The sequence below is a fragment of the Babylonia areolata genome, chromosome 28 (assembly GCF_041734735.1).
Source record: "Babylonia areolata isolate BAREFJ2019XMU chromosome 28, ASM4173473v1, whole genome shotgun sequence".
In the NCBI taxonomy this organism is placed as follows: Eukaryota; Metazoa; Mollusca; class Gastropoda; order Neogastropoda; family Buccinidae; genus Babylonia; species Babylonia areolata.
The window spans coordinates 22,969,174-22,989,398 of NC_134903.1; the positions used below are offsets into that span (position 1 = coordinate 22,969,174).

Below are 20,225 nucleotides of genomic sequence, written 5' to 3' on the forward strand. Positions count from 1 at the left end.
ATTGGGGAAGTTAAAGGTAACCAAGTGTGGCTCTAATGTATGAAAATGGATTTTGTGGGAGTTAAAGGTAACCAAGTGTGGCGGTAATGTACCCAATGGATCTTGGGGAAGTTAAAGGTTACAAAGTGTGGCTTTAATGTACCTACGGATCTCAGGGAAGTTAAAGGTAACCAATCTGTGGCTGTGATATACACAGTGGATCTTGGGGAAGTTAAAGCTAACCAAGTGTGGCTGTAATGTACCCAATCGATCTTGGGTAAGTTAAAGGTAACCAAGTGTGGCTGTAATGTACCCAATGGATCTTGTGGAAGTTAAAGGTAACCAAGTGTGGCTGCAATGTACCCAATGGATATTGTGGAAGTTAAAGGTAACCAAGTGTGGCTGCAATGTACCCAGTGGATATTGCGGAAGTTAAAGGTAACCAAGTGTGGCTTTAATGTACCCAGTGGATCTTGGGGAAGTTAAAGGTAACCAAGTGTGGCTGTAGTGTACCCGATGAGTCTTGGGGAAGTTAAAGGTAACCAAGTGTGGCTGCAGTGGAACTTGTGGAAGTTAAGGGTAACCACGTGTGGCTGTGATGTACCCAGTGGCTCTTGTGGACATTAAAGGTAACCAAGTGTGGCTGTAATTTACCCAATGTATCTTGTGGAAGTTATAGGTAACCATGTGTGGCTGTAATATACCCAATGGATCTTGGGGAAGTTAAAGGTAACCAAGTGTGGCTATAATGTACCCAATGGGTCTTGCGGAAGTTAAAGGAAACCAAGTGTGGTTGCAATGTACCCAGTGGATCTTGGGGAAGTTAAAGGTAACCAAGTGTGGCTGTAATGTACCCACTGGATCTTGGGGAAGTTAAAGGTAACCAAGTGTGGCTATAATGTACCCAATGGATCTTGGGGAAGTTAAAGGAAACCAAGTGTGGCTGTAATTTACCCAATGGATCTTGTGGAAGTTAAAGGTAACCAAGTGTGGCTGTAATGTACCCAATGGATCTTGTGGACGTTAAAGGTAACCAAGTGTGGCTGTAATGTACCCAATAGATCTTGTGGAAGTTAAAGGTAACCAAGCGTGGCTGTGATGTACCCAATGGATCTTATGACCGTTAAAGGTAACCAAGTGTGGCTGTAATGTACCCAGTGGACCTTGTGGAAGTTAAAGGTAACCAAGTGTGGCTGTAATTTACCAAGTGGATCTTGTGGAAGTTAAAGGTAACCAAGTGTGGTTGTGATATACCCAATGGACCTTCTGGAAATTAAAGGTAACCAAGTGTGGCTGTGATGTACCCAACGGATCTGGGGGAAGTTAAAGGTAACCATGTGTGGCTGTAATGTACTTATGGATCTTGGGGAAGTTAAAGGTAACAACCAATGGCTGTGATATACCCAATGGATCTTGGGGAAGTTAAAGGTAACCAATTGTAGCTGTAATGTACCCAGTGGATCTTGGGGAAGTTTAAGGTAACCAAGTGTGGCTGTAATGTACCCAGTGGATCTCTGGTAAGTTAAAGGTAGCCAAGTGTGGCTGTAATGTACCCAATGGATATTGTGGAAGTTAAAGGTAACTAATTGTGTGAGTTAAAGGTAACCAAGTGTAGCTATCATGTACCCAATGGATCTTGGGGAAGTTAAACGTAACCAAGTGTGGCTGTAAGGTACCTATGGATCTTGTGGAAGTTAAAGGTAACCAAGTGTGGCTGTGATATACCCAATGGATATTGTGGAAATTAAAGGTAACCACGTGTGGCTGTAATGTACCCAATGGATATAGTGGAAGTTAAAGGTAACCAAGTGTGGCTGTAATGTACCCAATGGATATTGTGGAAGTCAAATTTAACCAAGTGTGGCTGCAATGTACCCAATGGACCTTGTTGGAATTTAAAGATAACCAAGTTTGTCTGTGATGTACCCAATGGATCTTGGGTAAGTTAAAGGTAACCAAGTGTGGTTGTAATGTACCCAATGGATCTCTGGTAAGTTAAAGGTAACCAAATGTGGCTGTAATGTACCCAGTGGATCTTGTGGACGTTAAAGGTAACCAAGTGTGGCTGTAATGTACCCAATGAATCTTGGGGAAGTTAAAGGTAACCAAGTGTGGCTTTAATGTACCAAATGGATGTTGGGGAAATTAAAGGTAACCAAGTGTGGCTGTAATGTACCAAATGGTTTTCAGTAGCTCAAGGAGGTGTCACTGCGTTCGGACAAATCCATATACGCTAAACCACATCAGCAAAGCAGATGCCCGACCAGCAGCGTAACCCCACACGCTTAGTCAGGCCTTGAGAAAACAACAACAACAACAACAGCAACAAAAACTACCAGCACTAATAATATGTATAAGGAGCAAAAACTTGATGAAGTCAGCTATAAGCGTACGTAAATAAAATAAATAAATAAGTACCAAATGGGTCTTTCAGAAGTGAAAGGCAACCAAGTGTGGTTGCAATGTACACAATGGATCTTCAGGAAGTTAAAGGTAACCAATTGTGGTTGTAATGTTCCCAATGGATCTTGGGTAAGTTAAAGGTAACCAAGAATGGTTGTAATGTTCCCAATGGATCTCTGGTAAGTTAAAGGCAACCACGTGTGGCTGTAATGCATCCAGTGGACCTTGTGAAGGTTAAAGGTAACCAAGTGTGGCTGTAATGTACCCAATGGATCTTGGGTAAGTTAAAGGTAACCAAGAATGGTTGTAATGTTCCCAATGGATCTCTGGTAAGTTAAAGGCAACCACGTGTGGCTGTAATGCATCCAGTGGACCTTGTGAAGGTTAAAGGTAACCAAGTGTGGCTGTAATGTACCCAATGGATCTTGGGGAAGTTAAAGGAAACCAAGTGTGGTTGCAATGTACCCAATGAATCTTGGGGAAGTTAAAGGTAACCAAGTGTGGCTGTGATGTACCCAATGGATCTTGTGGACGTTAAAGGTAACCAAGTGTGGCTGTAATGTACCCAATGGATCTTGGGTAAGTTAAAGGTAACCAAGTGTGGCTGTAGTGTACCCGATGGGTCTTGGGGAAGTTAAAGGTAACCAAGTGTGGCTGTAATGTACCCAATGGATCTTGTGGACGTTAAAGGTAACCAAGTTTGGCTGTGATGCACCCAATGGATCTTGGGGAAGTTAAAAGTAACGAAGTCTTGCTGCAATGTACCAATGGATGTTGGGGAAGTTAAAGGTAACCAAGTGTGGCTGCAATGTACCAATGGATCTTGGGGAAGTTAAAGGTAACCAAGTGTGGCTGTAATGTACCCAGTGGATCTTGCGGAAGTTAAAGGTAATCAAGTGTGGCTGTAATGTACCCAATGGATCTTGGGTAAGTTAAAGGTAACCAAGTGTGGCTGTAATGTACTCAGTGGATCTTGGGTAAGTCAAAAGTAACCAAGTGTGGCTGTAATGTACACAGTCGTCACTCTGTGGAAGGAAGGAACACCACTCTTCAGAAACTTACCAATATTTTTACTCACAGAAATATTGCAGATTGTACAGGTTCTTGAGCTGCTTTCAGAAAATAATACCCTGGAGAAATCTGTCACACTGCTTCACTGGATCAAAACCACAATCAAGCCCATCAAGGCAAAATCAGAAGAAGAAAAAATGACAGCCTTGCGCATACCACATCAATTAACTTGACATAAACAGTCAATTTTGGGTCTTCAGATGAAAAAAAAAGTGACCCTGCAACAAATGTTCACACTGACAGCGTTTCCATTCAAGGGGAAAAAACAAAACAAAACAAAACAAAAAACAACGTTTCTGTTGACTCCGGAGCTACAATAAATCAGCTGTAAGAGAAATATTTTGAATGTCCTTGTCTATGTCCTACTTTGAAACCATCAAAAACAATCAAGAAAAATAAAACTAAGCAAATCAACACTCGCTCACTCTGATCCAAAGGGAAAGACAGATCCACATTAGCTCATGAACCACTTCCAGATGTCTTCACTTCCCAAAGCTCATAGGATTGAGCTCTCTGCTGATTGTTCACATCTTCCAAATGGACATTACGTACTTCTCGTCCAGTACAAACACTCCTGTTATCCAGTCGTAGATATCGTCAACTCTACATCTTTAGAAACCATGATTCCAAGACTTTCAGAAGTTGGGTATCCAGAAACACTAAAAACCAACAATGGTCCTCCATTGAACAGCAGTGACTATGCAGTTCTGTACCCACAATGACAAAACACAGAAAAATCACCCTTCTGTGGCATCGCGTTAATGCAGAAAGAAAGATGTTCCCGCTGGACTGTTCCTGTCTACATGCAGTCTAAGAGGCAAACTTCCTGACATTCTGAAACTCCTTAAAATGGTGGACCTGTTCGACAACTTGACACCACAAAAAAACAGAAGATGGACTTTGCTGACATGAAAGCCTACATCAAACCTTTGAATCAACAGCCCTTCAGCTCCACTCTGTACCATCCAACATTCCTGGCCAATGTACAAAAAAAAAGGAACAATGATGACTGCTTGACAAGGACAGTAAGTCACCAGGACCAGCACGTTGAAGAAGTCACCCCAACTTCCCACCCCATTAGAAGCTGAGCCTGACATGCCTTCAACTTCAAAAGATGACAGCCTTCCTCAGGCGGACACTCAGTATCTGCACCGTGTCAGTGGCATTATTCCATGGGCAGACGCTCAGCATGTGCATCGTGTCAGTGGCATTATTCCATGAGCAGACGCTCAGCATGTGCACCGTTTCAGTGGCATTATTCCATGAGCAGACGCTCAGCATGTGCACCGTGTCAGTGGCATTATTCCATGAGCAGACACTCAGCATGTGCACCGTATCAGTGGCATTATTCCACAGGCAGACACTCAGCATCTGCACCATATTAGTGGCATTATTCCACAGGCAGACAATCAGCATCTGCACCGTATCAGTGGCATTATTCCACAGGCAGACAATCAGCATCTGCACTGTATTAGTGGCACTATTCCACAGGCAGACAATCAGCATCTGCACTGTATTAGTGGCATTATTCCACAGGCAGACAATCAGCATCTGCACTGTATTAGTGGCACTATTCCACAGGCAGACAATCAGCATCTGCACTGTATTAGTGGCATTATTCCACAGGCAGACAATCAGCATCTGCACTGTATTAGTGGCACTATTCCACAGGCAGACAATCAGCATCTGCACTGTATTAGTGGCACTATTCCACAGGCAGACAATCAGCATCTGCACTGTATTAGTGGCATTATTCCACAGGCAGACAATCAGCATCTGCACTGTATTAGTGGCACTATTCCACAGGCAGACAATCAGCATCTGCACTGTATTAGTGGCATTATTCCACAGGCAGACAATCAGCATCTGCACTGTATTAGTGGCATTACTGCCACACCACTCCTCCCGAGCACCCCATACATGGCCACACCAGGGTTCATCTGTTACAGTCCCAGCATCGACAGTCCGCAGAGAACCAACTTTAGGTTGCAAGGAGCCCACACACCAGAGCAGACCCTGCACTGCTGCTGAGTCACTTCGGTGGTGCTCAGTAGTGCCTGTTCTGATTTTACATACTTGGGACACCACCCACTACACCCCCTACTGACAACAATAACAGCTTAGTCACAGAGCCAGACTGAGTGAACGTCTCTTCCAGAGTGGAAACCGCCACCACGTCCTTCCAACAGCCCTCCGAAGACTTTTGCTGTCACTTAAGACATTGACAGGACTTGCCCCAAGTACAGAAGTGGAGGGGTATCAAAACTGAGGTCACCATGACAGCAAGGCATGAAAGGCCACATAATTTGGGACTTGATGGAGGATGACGATGAAGATGATGATCATGATGGGGGTCCATTTTAGGTTTGGAAATACATGACAAGGCTGTTCTCATGTTTCCTGTCATAATATCCCAGTGTTAACCATGCCCGAGAGATTCAGACACTTGCAGTGTTGTCAGGAAATTAGAACAACACACCCAAATACGCATCCGTGAAGTGGAAGAAACTTGAATGTGTGGTCCAAGTCTTCCCATGTAAGCACATATCACACTCAACTCTGGGTATGAGCCAGCTGCGGGCTGAAAAACCCACCTCCACTAGGATTTGAACTTGCATCCTCCCAGCCATCAGTCCATGATGCTAACCACTTCACCTTGGAGGCTGGTATGGCATAGGTGGTAATTTCTCATCCGTCTCGAGGCAAATTGGTGGCTGTGTGTGTGTGTGTGTCTGTGTGTCTGTGTGTGTGTGTGTGGCGGGAGAGCTCTGTGAATGTGCGAGTACATGTATGTGTGTGTGTGTGTGTGTGTGTGTGTGTTTGCATCGTGGGAGCTACGATGTGTTGGGATGTGTGTGTGTGTGTGTGTGTGTGTGTTGGGGGTTAGTGTGTACTAGGTATTGTTGGAAGTACGGAATACAGGAATGTGTGTATTGTTGAAGCTGCGATACATAGGAGTGTGTGTGTGTATATGTTGGGATCGTGTGCTTTTATGTGTAGTGTCGGGCCTGTGTACATTTGTTTGTGCTTTCATATCTGTGAGACTGCATATCTGTTCCATATCCACAGGGAACCATCAATGTTAGGTTGTCAGGAGGCCATACACCAGAGGAGACCCTGCAAAGCTGCTGAGTCACTTCGGTGGTATTTGATGGTGCCTGTTCTGATTGCACGTGCTTAGGACATCACCTACTAAGCCCCCTACTGACGACAATAATCGCAAAGTCGCAGAGCCAGGCTGAGTGTCCCCCCAGAGTGGAGACCACCACCACGTCCTTCCAACAGCCCCTCTAGAATCTGTCGACACCAAAGACCTCGACAGGGCTTGCCCCAGGTACAGAAGTAGATGCGTATTGATACTGAGGTCACCATGTTGGAACTTTTTTTTTATTGATGAAGAAGAGAATGAGGATGACGATGCTGCTATGGAGGTCCATTTAGGTTTGGAACTACTTGGCAAGGATGTACTCTGTGCTTCCTGTCATAATGATATTCTGATGTTAACCAGACCTCCGCCGGGATTTGTACCAGGGTCCTTCAAGCCGTCAGTTCACGACGCTAACCACTTGGTAAGGCCATTGGATCTTGTTACACAGCCAGGCCAACTTTCTTTCCTTGACTGTCAGCGGCTCTTCATAAGGTCAAATGCTGCTTGATGGTTTGGCAGACTTATTCATTATTTGTGTGGTCAGTGTATTTGATAAGCATCTTGTGATAACACATTTCCACGGCTTGAATTATTCTTTCCAAATCTGCTGTGGGGGTCCATGCCTCTCGTTCATACAGGAAGGTTTATACCAGTGCACACAGAAGTCTGATCTGGTCTTTCATTGAGATGTTGCTGTCCATTCATACAGGTTTCAGTCTGGACAGTGGTGATGTCTTGCTACCCTTGAAAGTATCTCTGGTTTGGATCCTTCATTGTTGATGATGGATCAAGGTGAACTGTTGAACAGTTCCTAGTTTCTGTACCCAGAAAATTTAATCAGCAGTGATAGTATTATTGTGCCTGCCATTAACTTGGTCTTTTTGGCACTGATTTCCTTGGCTGATGTTTCATCCAGTCATTTAACAAACTGGTCAAGTTCTTGCTCACTACCTGCCAAGCCACAGATGTTTGTCTGCGAAGCAAAGGTTTGTGACGGTTCTTCCTACAGTGCTGACTGTGCTGAAATGATCTTAAAGCATGTCAGTCATGATGCATTCCAGGAAAATGTTGAACAGCACAGATAGAAGACAGCCCTGATTGACTTCACCAAAGTAAGGTATCACTCTCCAACAGCAGCCCGTGTAAATACCGCACTTGTCGCTTTGAGTATCGTTGCTGGATGGTGTTAAGCATTGCTCAGTATGAAAGTGTTTCATTGTGGCCCATAGTGCGTCCTACCAGACTGTCAGACACTTTGAAATCAATGAAGACTTGGTTGAATTCCCTCTGGCGTTTTGTGCAAAGGGCACGCGGGTTAAGGATATGTTTAATGGTACTTCTGCCTTTGCAGAATCCAGCCTGTTTGTCAGCAAAGATGGTATCTGCTTGCAGCTGTAATCCGCTCCAAATAATTTTTAGCATTGCTTAGATAGCATGGCTGATAAAAATGATAGTGCGGTAGTTCTGGCAGTGTTGGAGATTTCCTTTCTCGGGGATCATGAGTGATAGAATCCATGGTGTGGGCCATTCACCTGTGTGCCAGATTTGGTTCCAGATGGCAGTCACTGCCTTTCCACTATGTTTCAAAAGCTGCAGGGATGTTGCTGATGCCTGCATTTTAGCAGCTTGACTGCTGTTACAACCTCCTCCTGGAGTGTTGAGAAGTCATCCTCATTTGAATCTTGCACTGTCATACACTTGGGTCTCCTTTGTTCTGTTGTTGAGGTCAGAGAAGTATTCAGTCCACCTTTTTGCAGTGTTGTTCCTCTGTGAGACAGCTGCCATCTTTGTGCTGGCTGACCAAAGAACTATTACAAAGACTTCATCAAAGTCTAAAGGCTGGAAATTTTGTTACTTTTTACGTCCATTCACCCCCACCCATCCTCTCCAACTCCACCCGTCTCCATCCCCACAAACCTGCCCTCTTATCCCAGCACCCCCTACCCCATAAAATCCCCTCCCCCTCAATCACCACCACCCCATGAAATCCCCCACCCCCAGCGCACGCCCACACCCATAAAATCCCCTGTTCCCAACTCAAACTCTCCAACCCCCACACCCCACCCAATCTCCCAAATCAAACCCCATCACCACCAGGGACATCATCACCCCTCCCCCCCTCCCCACCCAACAGCCCCCCACCTGCCCAAGCCAACCACAACTGGTCCAGGATTAAATGACTGCAAGAGAACAAATCATCAGCACAACATTGGCAGTGACCACAACCACCAACTCTCACTGCACCAGACCAGACCAGGCTGACATAGGGATGGACAATGACGGCCCCAGCAGGACACAGGCTAATGAGGCCACTGTCGTCTTCAGGTGAGGTATTGCATTCAGTATCAGATTTCATACTTGGATTATAAATCATGTCATTAATTAGATTTCAAGAAGTCTGGTATAGCTTTAGAAGTTTCTACAATAAAGAAGGAACTGTTGAAAAAAAACTGATGTCGGAATTTTCTGTATGCAGTGATATTGAAGATTTTGTGAGGTGTCTTGTAAGACTGGGGAAAAATATGAAATAGCAAGTGGCAACAGTGGAAGAAATATCTCATCTGAACATACCTAGCCGACCTAGCTCAGAAACAATAGGAAAAGTCAGTAGCTTGTCTAAATCATCTGCCATTGTGATATGCATAGTAATTCTCAGCAGCTCATCCTTTTCCAGTATGAACTAAACTGACTATTAGTGACTGAGTGAGTATTGATAGTTTCATAATTTGTTGGTAGTATTTTTGAATGTGTACTATTTACGATTGTGTGCTATGACTTGTGTGTGTGCATGCGCGTGTGTTTGTGTGTATTGTGGGGGTGGGGTGGGGTGGTGGTGGTGGTGAATAATGTTTATGATGTTTGGTATCTTGTGTTCAATTTTTCCTTTTTGATATTTACATATGTGTTCTATACGTGCGACATGCAGGCCCACAGGCTGGTGGACACGCCCTGGTGCCCACGAACCGAACCCCCAGCAACGGGTAAACAGCAGGGCAGAGGGAGCCCTTCAGCCTTGGCAGTCAGTTCCTCAAGAAGATGCATCCTCCATATGCATGAACATCTACAGAGACAGCAACAGGGAAATGTGAAGCAATATCACCAGGAACAACACCAAGGACAGGGAGAGAACTCCATCCACAGACTACCATAAGTCATCGGGGATCAGGTGCACCATCAGCAGCGGCATCAAAGACTGGGCAGAGTTTAATTCCTAATGTGTGAAATGTACAAAAATGTATCTTAACAAAAAACAAGAGAGGCAAGGCCTTCAAGACTCACTTGTGCTACACTTTTTAAAAAAAATGTAATCGTTAAAATGTGTTCTGTATTTGTTATTATAAAGATTCGCGTTTAAAAAAATTTTTTTTTTTTAATTTTAAAAAGTCCTAACCTGATACGAACCCCGTGTGTTCGGGTGAGAAGAAACTGCCTTATCCATTACACTATCGTGGCTCCTTAACTGACGTTCTAAGATTTAACATTTGAACATACTTTTTTAAAGGGCGATAAATCAATTGCGGTATTCGCAGTGAGAACGCTGTTTAAATCATATTATTCTGGTGTATCTTGGGCATTCAAAAAATCTTTAAGGGCAATAAAAAAAAAAAATTCTTTTTAATGGCTATCGCCGCAATCACACTGCAACATTTAGCCGTTTTCACTAGATCTAGATAGATGTACAAGTTTAGTCACACCCGCCGGGAATGTAATACGACACGGTCGATTCAGTTTCTCTTTTATGTTCATTCTAGTTTTATAGTTTTAAAGTTGATATGAAAATTTAGTATTTTGTTAAACTAATAACATGTAGAGCCAAGTACAAGTACTTCTAAACGTCGTATGAAGTGAAAAGGACTTCATTTTGAGAAAAGGCAAGACTGGAAATTTTTTCGTTTCATCATGATCAGTTCAAGGGTATTAACTCGCATGGTTTACAATTTTAAACTGTGAATTCCGACTGATTCTGTAGATATTTTTATGGCAGTTTGGGGCATAATCCAGTAAGTGAAGAGGCATTCACAAATCTTTCTCTGAATAAATATTTAACGGTCTCCTTCTCCAGCTTTCCATCACATGTTATCGTGTATTGTCCATTGAATATAGGATTGAACGGGCAGGTCAACAACTTGAAACAAAATGGCGTCGTTCGCGTTCGCGAAGAATATGAGCACACGCTTTGAATGTGTATAAATATATGTACGCAATTGATTTTTGCCCATGACCTTCAGGGCTCAGCCAACAGATCTGTAAAGTCCACTTGTCGTATTGATTTTAGTATTTTCCAAAAAAGACCACTTGGGCGAATGAACATAGTGAAAGTCCTGTACACTGAGAGTAAAACACACAAGCTTTTTATGTATTGAATATAATTTCAAAATGTAATGTTTAAGATGAGAAAGATCAGTTTAAAGCAAATGAAGTCCCCTAGCATTAATTACAGAGTAATTTCCCTTTTTTACTATCTGCACCAAAACGTTTGCAAAATAAATAAAACGTCCATGCTTAGCAAAAGAAGTTCCTGTTTGAACAAAAAATGAAAATAATTACTGCTCCTGTTGTTGTGTCAGAATATCAGATCAAAGTGCCAAGTTTAGAGAATACAAAAAATATAAATATAACAGTAAATGCAGTTTGCATATAATTAGGCTTCATTTTTTATTTTTTTGTGCCCATCCCAGAGGTGCAATATTGTTTTAAACAAGATGACTGAAAAGAACTGAGTTTTTCCTATTTTTATGCCTAATTTGGTGTCAACTGACAAAGTATTTGCACAGAAAATGTCAATGTTAAAGTTTACCACGGACACACTCACACACACACACACACACACACACACACACACACACACAACCGAACACCGGGTTAAAACATAGACTCACTTTGTTTATACGAGTCAAAAAGAAGAAGAAAAGACACCCCCCGAAAAAAAACAAAAAAACTTCAAACCAAAAAAGAACAAGAAAGTGAAGAGAATGAAAAAACCTGTTTAGTCTTCTAATTTCTGTTTCAAAGAGGCGTCACTGTAGTCTGTATTAAGACAAATCGTTATACGCTTCACTGCTAGGAAAGTGCCAGTCAAGCAGCATAACTTAGGCATTGAATGCATGCATATCTATTAATGTATGCGCGCGCGCACACACACACACACACACACACACACACACACACACATGCACGCACACGTTCTCTCTCACACACATACGCACTTATATGAGCATGCGCATGAACATACAAACACAAATGCATGCCACTCCATGCCAGCATGTCCAATTGTACGGAGTGAGAGTTAGTGATAGAGAGAGAGCAATGCACAGAAACAAGCACCAAAACAAAGCACTCTAGGTCTAAACCTATCTGTAGACATGGTTTTAACATGAGCAAACACTAAATCATGATCTAGTATTGTCAGTAAAATCAATGACACGCTGAATTTTGAATGAATGTGTGTGTTTTGTTGTTTTTTGGTTGTTTTTGTTTTTTTTCCAGAGAAGAGAGGCAACGTGATGCACCAAATTATGGAAAAAGGGGGGAAAAGGAAAGAAAAAAAGACAAAGAAAAGAAGATACATGGGTGCTCCATTGTCTGCATGCAACTGAGGCCCCACTTTTTTCTTCTTCTTTTTTTTAAGAAAACAAAAAAAGAAAAGAAAAAAAGAAGGAAAGCGGCTGTAGTATATTGACCAGTAAATTATATCCAAAGAAATCATATAGAACGTCAACATATTAAGAATAATTTTTAGAAAATCTATATTGGTAGATATATGTAAAAGAAGAGTTCAAGTTCACAATTTTAACTTTTATTGAGAGAGCAATCATATTTCTTTCATCTGAAACAAATTCACAGTGCTGTTTCAAAAACTACATGTTCAGTGCTATGAATAAAATTATAACTATATTTCCTGATTGATAACTACAGATGACATAAGTCATGTACACCACAACAGACGTCTTGTTTTGCAGAAGAAAAAAAAACCCACAAGAGTTTAGATGGTTGACACTTAAGTAGCATCCCATGGATACAAAAATATATATTATTTACAAACTACAGTCTGTTTCTTTTTTCAAACAATGTATTTGTTGATACTGTTGATAAAAATAGACCGACCATGCCCACCTGAACAAAGGACCTGTTTTAACAGTGGAAACAGTTGCTTTAGTTCTTTGGATACACATGGGTTATGAAGAGAATGCAAAAAAAAAAAGAAAGAAAAAAAAACCGATTTGATTTTACACATTTTTTGTTCTTTTCTTTTTTAAAGTTTAAGGTGTGTAAAGAATGTACAGAAAACATTCTGAGGAAGAAACTATGAAAGAAATGTATGAGACAAACAAACCCATGCGTATATCTTTAAAGTCATCACCCTTCCATTCTGGCTTTTCCCTATCATAACACTAGTGGTGAGTTCGTCCGTCGGGATCGACGAGGACCATCTAGTCATCCTGGAGGTGGGTGGGTTGGGCTCTGTGGGTGCGCAGATGACTGGTCAGGCCAATCCGCGCCCGGAAGGTTCTGACGCAGTGTGGACAGGGGATGGTGGCGGCTGTCGGGGACTTCCTGGCACTGCTTTTCCTGGCCTGTCTGCGTTGCTCTGCTGCAGCGGTTCTGCTGGCCCCACAGGATTTGGCGCCTTTGTGGACAGCTGAACGCCACTTTGGTCTGTCCATTGCATTCAGCTCTCATGTGTCGTGGCTGATGTTGAAGGCCTTCAGAGAAGCTTTCAGAGTGTCTTTGAAGTGCATCTTTTGGCCTCCCTGGGAGCGCTTGCCATGTTGGAGTTCGCCGTACAGCAGTTTCTTGGGGAGCCAGTGGTCTGGTATGCGAACTACATGGCCTGCCCAGCGCAGCTGGGCCTGCATCAAGATGGTGTAGATGCTGGGCAAGTTTGCACGAGTGAGCACCTCTGTGTCAGGGATCTTCTCTTGCCATTTTATGCCGAGAAGTTTTCTGAGGCTGGTGGTGTGGAAGTGGTTCAGCTATTTGGCGTGGCGTTTGTAGACCGTCCATGATTCACATCCATAGAGCAGTGTGGTGAGAACTATGGCCTTGTATACTTTGAGCTTCGTCTCCAGGGTGATGCCTCTCCTGTTCCAAACGTTCTTATGGAGTCTGCCGAAGGCAGCGCTGGCTTTGGGAAGTCTGGCATTCACCTCGTCGTCGATGACAACTGTGCGAGAGAGTGTACTGCCCAGGTATGTGAACTTGTCCACCGCGTTCAGTCGTTGCCCATTGATGAAGATGTTTGGTTCAACGTAAGGCTTTCCTGGAGCTGGCTGGTGCATCACCTCAGTCTTCTTTGTGCTGATTGTGAGGCCAGAGTTGCCACAGGCAGCAGAGAACTTGTCGACACTGTGTTGCATGTCAGCTTCGGAGGCAGCGTTGAGAGCGCAGTCATCAGCAAACAGGAAGTCGTTGACGGTGTCTGTCCTCACCTTGGTTTTTGCTTGAAGCCTCCTGAGGTTGAAGAGTTAGCCATCTGTGCGGTACCTGATGCCAATGCCTATGTCAGCGTCTCTGAAGGCATCTGTCAGCATGGCTGAAAACATGAGACTGAACAGGGTGGGGGCAAGAACACACCCTTGCTTGACTTCGTTGGAGACGGGGAATGGTTCTGAAGTCCCTCTGTTGTCTTGGGCTCGGGCCAGCATCCCATCGTGTAGTTCCCGTATGATGGTGATGAACTTTCTGGGACATCCGTACTTCGCCATGATTCTCCAAAGGCCATCTCTGCTAACAGTATCGAAGGCCTTGGTCAGATCGACATAAGTGGAGTAAAGGTCGGCGTTCTGTTCCTGACACTTCTCCTGGAGCTGCCTGGCAGCAAACACCATGTCGATAGTCCCACGTTCTTTCAGGAAGCCACACTGGCTCTCTGGTAGGAGACCTTGCTCAAGGTGCGCTATGAGACGGTTGAGTAGCACTCTGGCCAGAGTCTTGCCTGTGAGGACAGCAGGGATATTCCACGATGGATGTCACAGGCCTGACGATTTTCTTTGCGCTTGTACAGGTGTATGATGGAAGCGTCTTTGAAGTCCTGTGGAACTGCCTCATGCTGCCAGATGAGCTGGAACAGCTGATGAAGCTTCTCAGTCAGCGCCATACCACCTTCTTTGTAGACCTCAGCTGGAATGGAGTTTGAGCCAGGGGCTTTGCCATTGGATAGCAGACGGATAGCTTTCTGGGTCTCCTCTAAAGTTGGAATGGCATCCAACGACTCACTGACTGGCACCTGGGGGAGTCGGTCGATGGCTTCATCATTGATGGTGGAAGGGCGGTTCAGTACGCTGTCAAAGTGTTCAGCCCATCTCTCAAGGATCCCGTCCTTGTCAGTGATCAGGGTAGAACCATCAGCACTGAGGAGTGGAGCAGATCCGGAGGTGGTGGGACCGTAGACTTCTTTCAGGCCGTTATAGAAGTTCTTCATGTCGTTCCTCTCTGCAAAGCCCTGGATCTCATCAGCTTTGTTGCTCAACCAGGAATCCTGCATCTGCCGCAGCTTCAGCTGGATGGTGCTGCGTGCACTCTTCAGTATGTCTTTCTTTGACTGTGACTTGGGATCTTCAATGTGGGCTTTGTAGACTTGGCGTTTGTCTTCTAGCAGCTGCTTGATCTCAGTGCAGTTCTCATCAAACCAGTCTTTGTGCTTCCTGACAGAAGGCCCCAGGCACTCCATGGCAGTGTTGTACACGGTCTCATGCAGTGCGCCCCATGCTGCCTCCACATTCTGATTGTCCAGCACGGTGGACTCAAGGCGTTCCTCCAGGGTGTCAACAAAGCTCTGCTTGATGTTGCCTAGCTCCAGCTTGTTGACATTCAGGCGTTTAGGTGCTTTCATGCCCTGAGGCCGTCTCTTGGGCTGGATGCGGAGGTTGAGCTTGGAGACGATAAGGCAGTGATCTGTCCAGCACTCGGCGCCGCACATGGCCCCTCGTGACTCGTACGTCCTGCCTGTCCCTCTTCCTGACGATGACAAAGTCGATGAGATGCCAATGCCCAGAGCGAGGATGCATCCTGTTACGGGTAGGGAGGCAGAAGATGGTGTTTGTGATAAGAAGGTCGTGCTCGGCACATGTCTGGAGAAGTAGTTGACCATTGCTGTTACAGTTACCAACCCCATGCTTCCCAATCACGCCTTCCCAGGAGGTGCTGTCACAACCAACTCTCGCGTTAAAGTCACCAAGAATGATGAGCTTGTCTGCGTTGGGAACAGTGGTGATGACAGCGTTCAGGTCCTCGTAGAACTTGTCTTGATCTCATCCGGGTTGGTCATGGTGGACGCGTAGGCACTGACAATGATGGTAAACTTCTTCCCGTTGCATATAGGGAGTTTCATCGTCATCAGGCGATCGTTCACTCCTTTCGGGGGGCCAGCCAGCTTGCCAACGAGGGTTGTCTTCACTGCAAAGCCAACTCCAGCCTCACGTCTCTCCTCAGGTCCGCGACCATTCCAAAAGAAGGTGTAGCCTGCGCCTCGCTCATAGAGTTCGCCTTCTTCTGCCAGTCTGGTCTCACTTAAGGCAGCGATGTCGATGTTGTACCTGGCTAATTCACTCGCAATGAGTGCTGTGCGTCTCTGTGGTCTGGCTGAGTCGCCTCTGTCCAGAAGCGTACGCACGTTCCATGTGGCAATGGTCAATGGGGTGCTCCTTGTTTTCTTCTTTCTTTCTTTTGTGTGTCGACCGCTTGAGTAGGGTCCCAGTCAGCCGCAGTATGCTGACTAGGGTGGTGTGGAGCAGGCAATGTTTAGGGCACCTTTTCTAGCCCCTTCCTGAGCAGTGCTGTCCTGAAGAGGGCTGCTCAGTCGCTCAGGGGGCTGCCGATCTCCACCGCTGCTCCAGTCGGTGAAAAACGACCCTATGGCCTGCGCCGCCTGTGTGCAGGTCCGCGACTACGACTGCCAGTGTACCCACACCTGTCGCTTCGTCGCTCGCCTGTCGCCACAGGGCTTGGGGAAAATGATGGTATGGGATGACTGATGACTTGCGCGATGACTTTGTTTATAGTGAGGAGGAGCTGCGCACCGTCGACCTCACTCTCTTGTCCGAGACCGTCTGTATCCAGTGGCAAGACGAGGTCAAGACGAATGGAGACGGAAACGGATGCAGTGGATGACCAGGATGTCCTATGTGCCTCATCCTGCCCTCAGCACTCCACAGTGCTCTGCTGCAACCGCCTTCCTCTCCGTTGAACCATGAAGGTTTCTTCCGCAGAGTCCGCCGGATCCAGTCTTCACATGCTTGGGTAGACAAGCCCTAACTCACCGAGGGTTTGAGACCTGTCGGCTACCCTCACCTAGTTTAGCCAGCCTGTCAAAGCCGTTGCCCGGGGGTTGGGCGCTGCCGCATGCTAGCAGCTTCTAGGACCCATAGGTGAGAGCTGGGTGCCGGTGGGGACCAACAGAGGACGAACCACTCCCGGAAGAGCGTGACAAGCCCCCCCCCCCCCTCTAGAGGTACTACCCCTCCCGTGCACCCCCTAACCCCCAACACTAGTGGTAATAACAAACTGAACATACTTGTTTCAGAACTCATCACTTACTTGTAGAAAAATAACAAACAACAACAACAAAAGCAGACCCCGCCCCTACCCTATCATCATTGCATTTGTGTTCCACACATAATTATACATGCATGACCTTCCCTACATGAAAACTCAGAAGGCAGCTCCTGCCATCCACAAAGCACAGGTGGTTTCCACAGGTAACACACATCACATTGGTTGGTTTTTGTTGTTGCTGTTGTTGTTTTTCTTTAACTCTGCTTAACATTAATTTTTGTTTACAATTATCTCTCCCTCTCTCTTTAATAGGGAAATGGAATGTTCAGTAAATATATTTTTATTAGATGCTTTGGAACTTTTTCATATTCACCCAGGCTTGCAAGCTGTCTAATCACTTCTTCAGTAAAATCTTACTGACCATATCTATCATTTCTGTAATTCTGGAATGTCTAGGTTATTTTTTTTCCTGAAATCTTGAAATAAAACAAAAGCATTTATTTGTGCAATGTCAATGAAAAAAGACAGTTTTCCACTATTGTTTGTTTTGTGTAATGCATTGTATTTGTTGATTAACTGATCACTTTAGTCCACACAACCCATATTTTTATTGTCTTTGACAAGTTGTGGCTGCCTAACATTGATTTTTCTGAACTTCCCCAAAACTTTTGATCTATGATGAACAAAGCTGGATCTACTCACTGTATGAGCTGTTGACAGAAATGAAACTGTTCTGTTGTCTGTCCACTGCATTGAACGTATGTCCACTGGCAGCAAATATTGGCTGATGTCAGCCCTTGTTTTGACATCCTCCAGGTAGACTCTAGGTTCAAAAGGGGGGAGAGGGTTCTGTGATCCTGGATCCTCCGTGTTGTAACCTGCATTCAATGTGCACCAAAAATAATGCGCGCGCGCGCGCACACACACACACACACACACACACATAGAGATAAATATATATATTTAGTTCCTACACAGAGACCATGGGTGTCTGTACACCCACAGCGTACAGCGAGGAGTCATTCCTTCATAGAAAGCATGGGTGTCTGTAGCCTACACCCACGACGTAGCAATGTACGGGAAAGGATTTATTAATACAATATTTAACAGACCATCTGTCTGTGTCTCATTCTCTGTCTTTCTGTCTCTCTCTTATATACGCAGTTTGTACGGGAACTCTTCTGTGTGTGTCAATGTGCCAGTGTGTGTGCGTGCGTGTGTGTGGTGATTGTGTTCGACCAGTCCATATACATGTATTTATTAATTCCGTGCATACACACATATCAGTCATCATAGTTTACACACACACACACACACACACACACACACACACACTATCCAAGTCATAGCTTTTATAAAATCACATGACCACCCTGTAAAAGGCCGCCGAAGATGGTTTTATGACCATCCCTATTTCTGTGTCCATGTTTCCACACACACACACACACACACACACACATTCCATGAAAAAGTTTTTAATAATTAAACGCTTCAAATGGATTAAAAATTCAGCTTCATATATATATATATATATATATGGGGGGGGGGAGAGAGAGAGAGAGAGACAGTCAGAAACAGAGTTAGAGAGTTAGGGAAGAAAGGAGACAGGGGAAGATTGTATCAATCCATACATTGAAAAAGTGCTAAAATATCTTTAAAATCTACAAGAAGCACACAAGTCTTTCCACATAGCCTACTGTAGTTATCATTGAGAGCACAAACACATGACACACACACACACACTTTAATAATTAAAAATGTCCTGAATGGATACAGAAGATTACATTTTTGAAGTGTCGATGCTTTTCTCGTTGAAACATGAACGCAACCCCCCCCCCCCCCCTCTCTCTCTCTCTCTGTGTCACGGTCTTTCCCCCCTCCACCTTCTCTCTCTCTCTCCGCATCTTTACAAACCATAGTTTCGGTCGTTCAGGTTGTTTGTGAGGAATTCTGGAAGTGGCAGAGAACTGTGAAGAAAACATTAGCTCAAGAAAGTGCAAGTGCATCCCTGCATACACACATTTGCTTACAGGTACACAGACTCGAGCACTATTGACAAATACGCACACAAAACATGGCACTCATGCAGACACAGACACACACACACGTACAGACAGATACCCACACACACACACACACGCACACACACACACACTGCGCGCATGCACTCACACACGCGACTGAGCACGCGAACGCGCGCATGTTTAGTGTAACTTACATATTTCTTGCAAAGCACAACGTGTTTGAATTCAGTAGAATATGTGATGCGTTTTTTTGTTTTTTTCTTTTCTAATCACTTTAAAACTTTTCTGTCGTCATGGACGATTTTACCTTGGTGAACAGAAAAGTGCACACACACACACACACAGCACGGTATACACAACAAGAAGAAAACACATTTTCTTTCACTGCACAATGACAGTGTAGAAATAAACAAATAATCAAACGGAAAATGTCATTCTTTTTCCGATGAGATTATAATTTTTTTTTTTTTTTTTTTATTCCTTCCTCTCTTTCTTCCTTCGAAGGTTTTCTGGAGCAAGTAATGGCAGCACAACACGGCATGTTCTCACTTTCGCTTTCTCGCTCACTGAAGTTGGGCTAATAATGGCTGTCGCGCGCGAGGGACGGTCGCTTCAAGCGGTCACGCGGTGAGCCTCAGGATGGCTTGGTCCACTCTATATAAACGACCGTGGGGAGTACCGACACGGGGGAGTATCGAAAAATACGTCTGTGGGGAGTACCGACACGGGGAGTATCGACAGGGGAGTACCGACACGGGGGAGAACCGACACGGGGAAGTATCACGCTCCCGCTTAATCATGGCCGCTTTCATGTCAGAAGCTGCGGAAATTCGAAAGTTGAGGAAGAAACTTCGCCAGATTGATAACCTAGAGAGACTGACCAGACCACTGGATGAACTGGAGGAAATAAAGGTTTGTTCAGTTCTTTAAAAAAAAAAAAAAAAAAATCTTACCCAAAACATCCCGAAACAGATTCCTAGCCTCAGCAAAAGTTCAAGTGACGTGTAAACAACCAATGCAGAAGACAAAAGAATGCAAATGAAGGGAGGTAAATGGTTTCAGGGAACAATTAATTTTATTTTTGAATATACCTTTTCATATTGTTG

General features: G+C 44.5%; 1 protein-coding gene across 1 annotated transcript in view; it reads left to right on the forward strand.

Moving 5' to 3' along the window:
• The first annotated feature begins 19,694 nt into the window (after window positions 1-19,694).
• LOC143301874 (uncharacterized) overlaps window positions 19,695-20,225 on the forward strand; it is a 49,065-nt gene continuing 48,534 nt past the window's right edge. The window contains exon 1 of the mRNA XM_076616291.1: window positions 19,695-20,031. Coding sequence (XP_076472406.1) covers window positions 19,759-20,031 — 273 coding nt within the window. The 5' untranslated portion in view covers window positions 19,695-19,758. The remainder of the gene's footprint in view (window positions 20,032-20,225) is intronic.